This window comes from Fundulus heteroclitus, chromosome 12 (assembly GCF_011125445.2).
Source record: "Fundulus heteroclitus isolate FHET01 chromosome 12, MU-UCD_Fhet_4.1, whole genome shotgun sequence".
In the NCBI taxonomy this organism is placed as follows: domain Eukaryota; kingdom Metazoa; phylum Chordata; class Actinopteri; order Cyprinodontiformes; family Fundulidae; genus Fundulus; species Fundulus heteroclitus.
The window spans coordinates 14,803,192-14,816,681 of NC_046372.1; the positions used below are offsets into that span (position 1 = coordinate 14,803,192).

The following is a 13,490-nucleotide window of genomic DNA, read 5'->3' on the forward strand; positions in this document are numbered from 1 at the left end:
CATGGGCGTCGACCTGAATGTCAATCACCGAACAGAAAGACAAAGAGCAGCACTGTGTACAAGAAGAATGTCTCCAATTACTTTTCCACAACTCTCTTCAGACTTTTTTTTTTATGAGCTGCTCACAGTCGCAGTTATTCTATACAGTACCGTACATAAGTTTGTTAACCTAATACGAATTTGAAGATTGGCTCCCGAGAGCAGTAGCATGTTTGTCAAATGTGCATTAAAACTGCAAGGAACTATATTTATGCAAAATGGTGAAATGGAGTGAAAATGATTGTTTTAAACAAGTGTGGTGTGCATATGTATGCCCGCCTCTTTAGTGAAGACTTTGTGCACTGTCTTTTCCTGCATTTACATTTCTAAGGCTACGTTTCCACTGCAGGTCTTAATGCCCAATTCAGATTTTTTTTTTTCTGAAATCAGATTTTTTTTTTTTCATTCCTATTACATTTAAAATTCTCACTCCAGTGTGAACTGTTTGCGGCTCCAACTGACCCACATGCGCAAAGAACAATACGAATGACTTTACAGCCCGCTTTGGTCCAGCAAACTTGGAAGAAATTGGTTTCATGGATTTAAAGTGTCCAACGGCAGCCATTTATTGTGTCAGAGGGTGCTGAGGGGGAAATAAAAATAAAGTGAAATTGTGGCATTTAACAATGTTTTGGCTAAACAGAGATCTGTTTGGCTGTGGAAAAGACTCGCAAAGACCGAGTTTATTCAGAACTTTAGGAAGTCGAGGTCAACTTTCGGTAATATCAGTGCCTCGGATCTTGACTCAAAAGGCAGGGCACAATAATTTTTATTGCTTTGCAGCGGGGGCAGATTACAAAGTGCTGGCCCAAAGTTGTGACACGTGTCGGTTGAAAATGACATCAAAGACACATTAAACCCACCTTGGTGGTTCCCACGGAAGTCACTTTCCTAAAGTTCAGATATGAATAGAATTCAGGACCACATATGGAAGTGGCTATAATGTGACTTGAAAAGATGAGATTTGGGCCAGATCCGAGCGTGCTCATTGGTTCTAAAAGGTCTGACCTGGTCACTTGACCTGTATAAAAATCTGATTTGGGCCACATTTGCTTGCAGTGGGAACAGGGCCGAAGTCTCTACCTGCCTAACAGCTACACTGTCCTGTTTAAACCAAAGCGTCTCATGGTGTTTTCTGGATGTCTCCAGCATTTTGCATGTTATCCAAAAAGTTTGAATTTGTCCTCATCTAACCAGAGCTCATCTGATCTCTCTTATATGATGGCAAATGGGATATATTATAGCTTCCCAGCAATCTTACCCCTGTTGCATAAAGTCCGGATTTGTGGAGTACGACTAATAGTTTTCCAATCACCTTCTTCTGTAGAGTTACAGTGGCCTTCACGGCTGAACCTTCTCTGATGAATGCTCCTGTTGCTGTCATAGGTGGACGGTCATGTCTCAGTAGTTTTCAGTAGCGCCATGCTCTTTCCGTTTGTTTCCGATTGTTTGAACAGTTCTCTGTGAGTTGTTCAAAGCTCGCAATGTGGTTTTGTTTTTTTTAAATAAAACATATAAATCTTCCTAAACTTATCCTGACTCGTCCCTTGGTATTTATGGTGTTTTTTTGTCCATGAATGCTCTCAAAGAATCATTATGTTTTGTTATTTACTTATTAAGTAGCTTCTGAAGGCAGTTTTCCCGCACTCGTAGCTATTTAGGGGCAATGAAGGAAAGAAGGTTGAATCCAGATAATCTTTTTTAAGTTTTTAGTAAAAAGAAAACTGTGACCATGTACTGTACTATTTTCATTTAACTGTTATGCACAACTTTCTGTTGATGTGCCACAAGAAATCCAACAAAAATATACTGTAGTTTGAGATTGCATAAAATGTGCAAACGTTGTTGAGAAAGTCCCCTTGTAAAGCAGAGTGTATTGAGTTTTACCAAAAGGTCTGGTTAGGCATAATCATTTAGCACACAGAGGGTAAAACTGAAATTAAAGAGCCTGTATTTTAGTCCTGCTACCTAAGAATAATCAGCCGCTATACTAAACCTTCGCTCCTGTCAGGCTGAATACCCAGATTGTTGTGTTTGTGATTAATATTGTGGGTTAGTCGCTTTAGATTGAGGTTTGTTGTTTGTGAATGTGTGTTTGTTAATCAGAAAAGCTGGTCCCCTTGTCGCCAAGGGCATCAGCAGGCTGCCGCCCCGTTGGCTGCCTACCGCCCTAACCTTGACCCCCGAGGTCACCAACCCCGTTTGTGTGTGCGCGCGGGCACACGCCTGATAGGATTTAGCACAGCATATGTGCAACTGTGACCACTGCCTGGTGGCATATGCGAAGGGCCGCAGTGTAGATTTCACCCTGTGCCACTGTGTGTCCTTTCAGGAATACGTGTATAGACACATTTCAAGCGGTCGTTTAAGTTTAGAAAGACTTTATTTTGCTTTATGAGCCATTTTCCAAAAGATGCTGTTGCAGTTTAGTGTGTTTGCATGTGTTTCTGTGTATTCCTGCCAGCGTGGATGTGGCATTCTCCTCACTAGGTGGTTTTAACACTGTCACTGCTGGATTCCCCCCGACTCGATTGCACCTCCGTCTGACTGCCCATATGTCGCCTCTCTGTTCCCCGTTTTACTCCATCTACTCTGGGGACTATGGGTTTCTGCAACTTATGCTTTCTTTGCACAACCCACTTTTTTTTTTTTCAAAACATGAATGCAACCGAAGATTAAATGCGGTGGTTGATACGTTGGTTTTGTGGCAGTTGGCGGCTTTGTCTGGCCCCTAAAATGTCCCGGAGGATGTTCAAAGCCTTTACACCTCCACACACACACACACACACACACAGACACACACACACACACACACACACACACACAGACACATTCATAGTGGAAAACACCAACTGAAGAGTGCTGCTTGGAGCATAAGATCAATGTGACAAGTTAGCTTCTTGTTTATACACACAATCCTTGCGCACAGAATGGCATGGATAGCATCTCAAGAAAGCCACCGCGACTTTTGGTTTTAAATACACTTGCGTCTGTGTGTGTGTGTTTTCATGTGTGTGTTTGCGTGCGCCCATCTATGCAGATGAGAGTAACAATAAGATAATTGCCTATCTTCCCACCATAAGTGTGTTTGTGTGTAATCAGAAGACAATGTTTCCTCTTTCTCCAGGGAGCCAATTAAAGCTCAATAAAGAGCCTGGCAGACAGACACAGAGAGTGAGCGAAAGGAACGGATAGAAAAGGAAAAGAAAGAGAGGGAGGAGCAGTAGAAGGGCAGAGAGCGAGGGTACAAGATGGATGGATGTAGCCTGTGATACGGAGAGGAGCGACGCAGGGAGGAAGAGAGTGAACAATGGGAGGGGAGATGAATAGAATGTGTCAGGAATGGTTGATGATTGGAGGGTAGAAAGAGATAAATAGGCGTGTGTGTGCGCGTGTGTGTGTCTTCATGACAGTTTTAGGAAGGTGTTGTAAAGGGGAACTCCTAAATAGGTCAGCGAAGGTGGAGCAGTGCGTTAACACCACCAGTTTGGGGTAGCAGTTCCAGACAGATGCCGCGACAAATTGAAGCAATGTCCCCGGTTCAGTGGTCTCTGGGGATCCAGGGGTATCGCTGTACAGTTCAGGTACAGTAACTTGTGAGAAACAGAGCAGCAAAAATGTCATTTGATAAAGAATACCATAAAAACAGAAATCAGCTAGATCAAGTTGATGATTGGTCTGGGCCATTTTCTGGAGGCAGGTTATACCAAGAAATGAAAATAGTTAGTTTCAAAACTGCTGAACAACAATTGTTGCACTGTTCCTGTGGTTTAAAGTCCTGAAAACAAGATGCCAAAGAGTGGAACAAAGTTTCTCACCCTGTCTGCTTGGAGCACATGGTAACATAGCATTGCCTCTCCTGTAGCTGCACATTTCCTGTCAGATGGCTGAAAGAAAGCTCTTAAATATTCTCCTTACCTACAAAATAAAACTGGCTCACAGGAAATATGAAAAAAAAAAAAACCCAGACCATTATAACATGAAAACTAAAGAAGTGCAACTCTTATTAAAGTAAATCTGTTTTTTAAAGCAGTCCATAGGCTAGAAGCAGCATATCTTTGAAGCAGCTTAAGAAACCACTGTGATCAGCTTGTTAGATGTGTTTATCTATAATGAGCAGAACAGCAAAAGGTATATTTTCTAGTAGTGCAACTTGAAAACATCAACCAAACATAGGTGCTGTACGTTAACGGTTTAAAATATAAATAATTAAAAATGTTACCACTAACCAGATATGGACCAGATATAACTGCTGCATTGTCTTAAATAAAACAAATCTTTATTTATGTAGCACAGGTCAAAAAGCACAAAGTGCTGTACAATAACAATGCACAGGAGATCACACAGGTGACATCATGCACCATATAAATAGAAGCAAAATTGAGCAGGTTATATTCTCGGTTTGAAATTTTACTCTTATCACCCCAGTCCTGTAAAAAAAAACATTTTATTTTTACGTAACTTTACCACACTGTGACCATCTCACAGGTTAAGGAGGCCCATGCCTCCTTAATCTGGATTAACATTAACTCCTGTAGATTGGTATTATAATGGCTAGGAGAAGTTGCCATAAAGGCAGTGCAAACCCTTAAAATGACAACAAAAAAATCACACTATTTTATATGTATTTTTCAGATCAATAGAGTAGGAGGATACTGTTTAATGTGATTAATGCCATGATTAATGACATTGTCTTTTTGTGCATCCACTACTATACTGTACACAGTTGGATTTCCTGCTAAGTCAGGCTGATCATGTCATAATCCTATGCTGCATGAGCATTGCAACTCTAAGACAACATATATACTGGACTAAATGCCACTCTGGCAAAATTAATGTGCGCTTCTCAAATGTAACTCCTATAAACCAGTAATGTTACATGATCTCATGCTACAGTATGCAGGTGCTCTGTTTACACACATGAACATTTACTCATCAGCATGCGGAATTCTTGAAGCTGCATCAACTGATGACTGTCCAACCAATTTTCTGATTTATTCAGTTTTTTTTTTTTTTTTTTTTTTTAACCGAGGGCACTCCTAGACTGTCTAAATAGTTCTTAACATTGTAATAGGTGATCATGATGGGTTAGGGAAAGAAAAATAGAACATGGAGGTGACATCATGTTCTGATGCAGTAGAAGGTAAAATGTTACACCTGTTATCTCTGGGACATGCAGATTATAGAAAATAGGGGGACATGGCATGAATCACAAACTTATAACAAGAGGTGACACCTGTTATACAACATTGTATCCATTTCTACATTATATCCAGAAACAGTGGGACAGATCTTAAGATTCTCACAAATATAAGATAATTAGAACGGAATACCCAAATGCTCTAAATATGACTCCAAGACAGCCTTAACTCAGGTTGTGGTCCTTTCAACAAACAAATGTGACTATATGGTGTACAATCTACAATTGACAGAAATAATGTGTTTGTGTCTGAAATATGCTTAGATGTCACTGTGCAAGTGGAAAGATTGGTGTGAAAAAAGCACAAACGCACACAGGATTGTGCGTCTAGTACAAAAAACGCTGAGAAAGGTTTGTCGAGGTGTTGAAAGATGCAGTTACAGAAACCTCTGTAACAGCAGCTGACGGCAATTTTTCCTGATCTAATAATATAGGTGGTTGGCCTAGGTCCAAATTAATTATTTAAATTGCCATTATAATTTAATAACTCAAAAAGATTAAAACTTAGTCAATTAAATCATTAGAATCTCAATTGCAGGCCGCATCCTCGCGTTTGTTAGCATTCGTGCTAAATTAGTTTAAAGCGCCCAAAAATAAAACTAATCTTTATCGCAGCAACATTTTAAACACACTGAAAATTGTAGAAAACTTCAACCTTCAATTTGAACACATTTATTTAGTAGGGGCAAATAAGTCCTGTCTTAAGTAAAGAATATTTTAACAAACTCAGTGGTGCAGCTGCCATTGGCCCTCTTACAGCTCCTATAAAATTATGCATTTTTGTAGTCCATATTTTTGAAATTAGATATGAGCGTCTTGTCAACTTTATTTGGAATCCTTGACCCCCTGTTGCCCTGTGACATGTCTAGTTTATGACACAGAAGCCCACTTTTGTTTTTAGCCACTCTTCAAAATGGAGATCGACTAGAAAACATACCACCCAAGTAAGACAGGAGTGCCAACAAACGTGGAGGAAAAACACATGCTTAAAAATTCAAAGTTCACAAATCCTAAAATCAGAAAATACATTAGACAAATATACAATGTGAGCTGAGAAGATGCATGATCAAACGGCAAGACAAAAAGTACCCTTTGAATCATTTTGACGCCTTTCGTTAACAACAGTTTGCCTTTATTTCTCTGTCTCTACTGAATTCCCAGGTGGCACTGACATTGTTTCGTGTTTCATGGGCCAAAACCCAACAGTCCCAGTGTATCGGGGGGAGATCCAGTCCAGAAATCTTGGGATGGCTATAGAAGCTTGGAGTACTGATGGTGAGACAATCTGGGGGTGTTTTGTGCGGGGAAAATGTCACAGGGGTATTAATAATTTATTCTCTCCCCTTTCTTTAGCCGAAACTTATGAGCTATTAAACCATAAAAAAAAGCTGCAATATTGATGAAAATTGAATCATAAGCACATTTATTAGCCATGCTGAGAAGCCCTTAAACTTTTAATTTGCTTTTCGAGCCCGAGAAGAAACAGAGTTTGTAAGTGGTTGCTGGTTTAATGTGAGGAAAACCTACGAGCATTATAAAGAAATGGGTTGTAAAAAAAAAAAAACAACAACAACGTGTTCATTAATAGAAGATAAAGAAAACAGTGTGAAATCTACTTTTCCTACCAAAATGCCATTACAAAGAACTGGGAAACAGTATTTCTAATGACAATGCAACAAAAAAGTGTTTTTTTTTTTTTCTGATACTATTAGTTTGTTGGGAGTTTTAAAAAAACCCTTTATATTTTCCCATTGATTTTAGCCCAGCATTCCCCAGCTCCCTTCTGCAGGCTGTTTCTGCCACCTCAAAGGAAAGTGGACTGAGGGATCATTTGAAGGCAGTTCAGCCTGGGATTATTTCAGTCAGTATTTAAGGCTTTAACACTTTCCTGGGGGAGGTTGAGGGCTGTGTAGAATCACACAGTGTTCTCTGGGAGTGTTGTACATATTCTGTGGCTGTGCGCGACTGTTAGCTGCTGCTCAGTTAAATTTACCTTTGGCATGTGCTGCAGCGCAACTTTAAAGTGTTATGAGTGCTTGGAAATTTGGATTGTAAGTCGTGTGCCTGATTATCACCAGCTAAGCCAGTTTGGGGGGAGAGCGGAGAGCTTGTCTGCCTGAAGCCGATCCCCTGCCAACCGACTCACTTCTGGAACGACGAGAACGGCAGCAAATATCACAAGGCGTACTTTTCTACGTTTCCTGGTAAACACACACTATATTTAACAAGTAACAAAGCACACACGCAAATTAGAAAACCCATGTTAGTTCATCAGTTTACATGCGACAGATTTAGAAGAGTAAAGGGGGAAAGTAAAGCTTTTGACTTGTTTTCTGCTCTAGGTGTGTGGGCCCATGGAGATTATTGTAAAATCAACCCGAAGACAGGAGGCATCGTCATGCTCGGCAGAAGGTCAGTCATTTAACCATTTTTGTCTCACAGAAGGGCAGTGCTCGTAAACTGCAAAAAGGGAACTAAAAGTAAGTAAAATTTTCTTGAAATGAGTAAATTTTTCCTTGATTTGAACAGCTAAATAAGACTATTTTCCAATGGGATGAATATTTCTACCCCTAAAATGAGATTATTAGCTATTCTGCACTTGAAATAAGATGATGAAGATGAATTGTTCCTACTTTAAGTGCACAAATCTTATTCCATTGGCAAATAGTCTTATTTACCTGCTCAAATGAAGGAAAAATACAAAGATTTCAAGAAAATTTTACTTACTTTGAGCTCCCTTTTTGCAGTGTAAATACTGAAACAAAGTCATTTTTATAACTGAAGAATTTAGCCTGTATAAATACATTTATACAGGCTAATTTGCACAGATTTGTATTTAATTATTTTCTTGCAGTTATCACAGAGAGAAAGATTATACTATTGAAGTTATTTATATACCGCCGGTTCACAGCAAATGTCATCTCAAAGCGGTCTATGAGACAAAGATTTCTTTTTTTTTAAAGAGACAAACATTTTTAATTTGTATTTAAGCACATAATATCCAGTTTGGCCCAGTATAGTTCAATCCTATTGTTAGATCCAGTTAAACACTAATCATGATTTTATCTGTTGAGAACATTAGTTGTTCTCAACAGATAAAACTTTATTCTTACCAGTTATAATGTGTTTTTCAAGTTACCAAAAAGAAGCTCTAAGGAATCTAAGGAAACCCAGCCGATTTCTGGGTCGATCCATTGACTTTGCTGCAATCCTTCATTATTAGCAACCATGTGGCGACGGTTGAAGAGAATCTTTCCTAATTTAGCAGCCAGGAGTACTTTTATTTGAAAACAAAAAAGACAAAAAGAAAGTGCAGACCATTAATGGCAGCAATAGCTCTGTCACAGTTTACATCCAGGAACCCGACAGCTAAATACAGAAGTGCTGGGCCAGACATATTTTCTGTGGTTGGGATTGAAAAATAAGCTACAATGGCTCCATCCAGGAAAGAAGACACGGCTAAATACAGAAGCGTGGAGCTTAGGGTACTTTCTGTAGGACATAAAACCAAGGAGAGTATGCAGGAATATAAACAGATATGGATAGCTTGGAGAAGGCATACCTTCTATTTAAAGAAAAAAACTTTCAGAGTGTTATGTCTTGGGCAATAACATAAAGTTACGGTAAAAATAAAGTCAGTTCTCTGACGGTTCCCTGGGTTTGATAAACCGCTGCATAATATTATAAGGTTTTGTAATGATAATCATCAGTACAATGATAATAAGATATTGCGATGATGATATGAGGTGAGATATAGATATATATGTACTATAAGGCGCACTTAAAATCCTTACATTTTCTCAAAAATGTATGTTATGCCTTATTTATGATTACTGTTGTGTTTACTGACCGATTTTATGTGGTAAATTACGCTCAAAAATCTGTTAAAATGTGTAAGTACAACTTTGGTAAGCACAGAAGCCGCTACCTGATCGGACCCCTGAGCTGTCTCCAAGACTGCCTGACTGTAATGTCTAAACTAAAAGTGCATTAATGTAAGGCAGCCCGTGCTCGGAGTACATGCTTGCAATAATAAACCTAGGAAGTTAATTCAATATAAAACTTAATATTATTTTGGCCTTATGTTAGAAACAGGCCAGTGTAGTCCGACTACTATGTCCTCCCGACAGAGACGGATAGCTCTCCCTTTCAGGAGAGAGCTGTTTATGTGGAGGGGCGGAGTGATATTGCACACTTCTGAAAAATATTTAACTGAATGTATAAAACTTTTCACCTATGGAAAGAAATACATCCACAATTTTGTTTTATTTTTACATGAAAGAAGCTGGAAGAAAACACGGCCTCTTAGGTTCACATATCTCGTTGTTTTTTGTCCTTCCTGGTAGTGCCGCATGTATTCTGAATGTAATGTGTGGCAAGAAAGCTTACTTGTTATAGTCGGCAAAGTTTCACACGTCTAACTTGTGATTGTACTGCAGTGATGGCACTCTGAACCCTAACGGAGTTCGCTTTGGGAGCTCAGAGATCTACAACATCGGTGAGTCTTACGGCTGGAACTGGGTAGGAAAGTGGACAGAATTATTGCTATGATAATAACTTAGTTAGGATTCTCCTTTTTTCTCTCAGTAACAACAGGGGGCGATTTTCTAAAAAGAAAACTCCTTTTTCAGTGCTTAATTTTAAAACTTCCCACCTCCTGTTTCCTCAAGTCTCTCGTCTGCTCTCCTCGTTTTGGTTTCCGTCATTTTCTTTGTTTTCCTCTCTTCGCAGTGGAGGCTTTCGAGGAAGTGTCGGACAGTCTTTGTGTGCCCCAGTACAACGCGGACGGGGAGGAAAGAGTCATTCTGTTCTTAAAGATGGCTCCCGGAAAGCCGTTCCGTCCAGAGCTGGTGACGAAGATTAAAGGAGCCATCAGAAAAGCTTTGTCCGCCCGACACATCCCTGCCTTGCTGCTGGAGACAAAAGACATTCCCGTAAGAGCGGCGTGAAAAATCATTCAGATCTTGTAGAAATCAGATTATTCTTTCACACACCTCAAAGGCGGCGGGAGAACAGCTGCCGCTCGAATGACCGCCTTTGTTTCATCTCTTCGCAGTACACCATCAGCGGCAAGAAGGTGGAGGTCGCTGTGAAGCAGATCATTGCCGGTCGGGAGGTCGCGCAAAGAGGGGCGTTCTCCAACCCGGATTCACTGGACCTCTACAAGAACATTCCTGAGCTGCAAAACTACTAAAGATGAAACACAGTTGAAGAGAGACTTTACAAATGTCAATTTTACTGAAGCCATGTTAGGCAAGCGGGATGGATGGATGGTGGGGGAAAAATAGGAAAGAAATGATTTTAAAATAATAGGAAATGACATCAATGTGTAATAAGCTGATGGTATAATGCAGGGAGGAGACTTTACACCATAAGGTACACTGGTCCATAGGCAAGCTTTTAATACTGTCTTTATGCTGCTGCTCCTAGTCTCTCATGCTGTTCAAATAGATGTTAAACTGAATTAAACTCTGGGTGTTATGCGATGTGCACAGCGGCGTCTGTGAATAAGCTTATGCTGGAAAGCTAGCTATGGAAACGTTAAGCGCAGCATTAAGTATTTGGGTTCACAGCTTGGTTTCCATCATCCTTTCAAGAACTACAGTAGGAATCTTTAACCCCCGATGCTGCTTCCGACAAGGTTTAAGAAGAGAAACCCGGGAAGGTGTGCGGAAAAAATATACAGAAAACTTCACCTCAGCTGTGGCTCATGTCAGCATATCATTGTTTTATGGTGTGCATTGCTTTATTGATGTACTGTCTGTGTATGCATATTAATATGAAGACTAATGTATATTTTTGGACAATAAACCTGTGTTTATAGTTATGCATTTAAATATAATCATCGAACGATAACCAAAGGTTTGGATTTTGTTTGGGTCGTGCTTGAAATGTGGAGGTTTACTTGAGATAATGAGGAATCCTTGATGCGTAAACAGAGCTGCCTGCTGTTCATCTCTGTTTACATGGTTGAATTTGAACCCTTAGATTGGTTCTATGTCTTTTCCTACTGGGTTAATATTCTGTTAATCATTGTCATTATGGAGGTTTTCCTTTAAGGGGAATTTTTATCTGTCCATTTCATCTTCATCTGTTGTATCATCATAACGTTCACAGCGCCTTGCAAAAGTATTCATAACCCTTTAGCTTTTCTTTTCCTTTTTGTCCCATTATAACCACAAACTTCATTTTGCATTCCATTGGGATTTTATTAAATACCAATGTGAAGTGTAATGAAAATAATACATGGTTTTAGAAATATATTTAAAAAAGAAAATCTGTGGCATGGATATGTGTTCAGGGCCTCTTAGACAAAACTTTTAGACAATTTAGAGTAACCAGTTGACCTAACAGTCATGTTTTTGGACTGTGGGAGCATATCTGAGTTCCCTGAAGAGGGTATGTATATGCACAGGAAGAATATGCAGAAGACCCCCATGCAGGATTCAAACCTAGGACCAGCTTAATGCAAGGTGCAGCTCATGACCAGTAGTTATCCGGTCAAATTCCCCCACCTAAGCCTTGGATCTCTTCAGCTCCTCCAGGGTTACCATGGGTCTTAATTTATGAATAATGCTTACCCTGCCTGGTCTGTTGGTTTAGGTTGGTGGCCATGTCCTGGATGTTGCCGTGGCTGTGTCATGCTGTTTCCATTTCTGATGATGGGTTTAATAATAATAATAATTGAACTTTATTGATCTCACAATGGAGAAATTCACTTCTGCATCTTAACCCATCCCCTTGCGGAGCAGTGGGCTGCCACTGTGCGGCACCTGGGGAGCAATCAGGGGTTAAGGGTCTTGCTCAGGGACCCAGAGTGCCGGCACTGGGGATCGAACAGGGTACTTGCAACCTTCTCTGAGTGCAAGCACACTGCTCTAACCACTCGGCCACGACCCCGCATATCATTTAACAGTTGTCTATGAGATGTTCAACGCTCGGGATGTTGTTTTTGAACCTAATCCTTCTGTATTATTATTCATTCGTCACATCTATACTTTGAAGTTTGTGGACGTAATTTGACAAACTGTAAATCTTTCAGGGGTATGACTGCTTTTGCAAGGCACAATAGTTTTAATCAAAACTGATCTGCTTATCCATCCATCCGTTTTCCGTCACGCTTGTCCCGTGCGGGGTCGCGAGGGGCGCTGGTGCCTATCTCCAGCATTCAGTGGGCGAGAGGCGGGGTACACCCTGGACAGGTCTGATCTGTTTATGTAAATGGTGATGTCATCACATTTCCGTCGCCAGTGATTATCTGCAACATCGTAGGTGTCATAACCTTTAAAAATGGCTTCTCTTTACTGGAGCGGTTTTATTTTTTTACACAGGAAAAAGCAATGTATTTATTAGAAGCTTTCTCTTTGTGTGTTGAAGACACGGAGGAAGAACTGAAATGGGTTTGGTTGTTTGCAGCACTGTTGGTCAGTATAAATAAATACAAAAAAAAAAAACTGAGTCACTTTTGTACCTATTCCAGAAGAAATTTTCCAAATGTCAGACAGGGAGTGGTTTATTACCTTCATCACATGTTTTCTGATTGTGGAATTACTATTTAATAGATGTCTTGAATGCAAACAACTGGTCTGTAATTCTCTGCTGTTCATCTCTTACCATCATATTCTTAAACTGAATCCATTTTTCACTGGAATCCTGTGGAATGAAACAGTATCGTTAGCGATGTTTTATTGGTAATATGTATAATATTGGCTTTGCCTTGTTTAAATAAAACATGGAGGCAAGGGTCTGAGACTGGACAACTACATTTTCCAATTTACTACATGCGTCAGTGTGTATGACAGGATTCGTAAAACGGTTGAAAAAGAATTAAAGCTTGAAGTTATTATTTTTTAGTTATAAACAATAAAACCAATAGACATCCTAGGATCATTACATTACATCACATACTTTATTTTAGCCGAATATTAAACTGAATAAATATACAAAAAAAAAAAATGAGTGTGAGTTTTTTTTATATACTTCATAATTAAGTGGTACTATGTGTGCTGTATCATATAAAATCCCCCAGAAATATGTTATTTTTGGCTGTAAAGTTCAAGGGGAAAGTCATCTAGGCACTGTACCTCAGATTTCTTAATACAAAATAAATACCAGCTGTTTTTGGGGCAGGAACCTTTAGACACATTCTTTTAATTTCACGTTAAAACATTCAATCCGGAGGGATTGTTGCTAAATCACAATGATGTCTGGGTGTTACTCTAGCATCTTATATTTCAGATTAAGGTTAAAG

General features: G+C 39.6%; 1 protein-coding gene across 1 annotated transcript in view; it reads left to right on the forward strand.

Moving 5' to 3' along the window:
- The window catches only part of aacs (acetoacetyl-CoA synthetase), a 56,296-nt gene extending 45,201 nt beyond the window's left edge, over positions 1-11,095 (forward strand). Inside the window, exons 13-18 of the mRNA XM_036144038.1 lie at positions 6,401-6,514; positions 7,318-7,443; positions 7,582-7,651; positions 9,679-9,737; positions 9,971-10,173; positions 10,296-11,095. Of these exons, the coding sequence (XP_035999931.1) occupies positions 6,401-6,514; positions 7,318-7,443; positions 7,582-7,651; positions 9,679-9,737; positions 9,971-10,173; positions 10,296-10,433 (710 nt within the window). The 3' untranslated portion in view covers positions 10,434-11,095. The remainder of the gene's footprint in view (positions 1-6,400; positions 6,515-7,317; positions 7,444-7,581; positions 7,652-9,678; positions 9,738-9,970; positions 10,174-10,295) is intronic.
- The last annotated feature ends 2,395 nt before the right edge of the window (positions 11,096-13,490 follow it).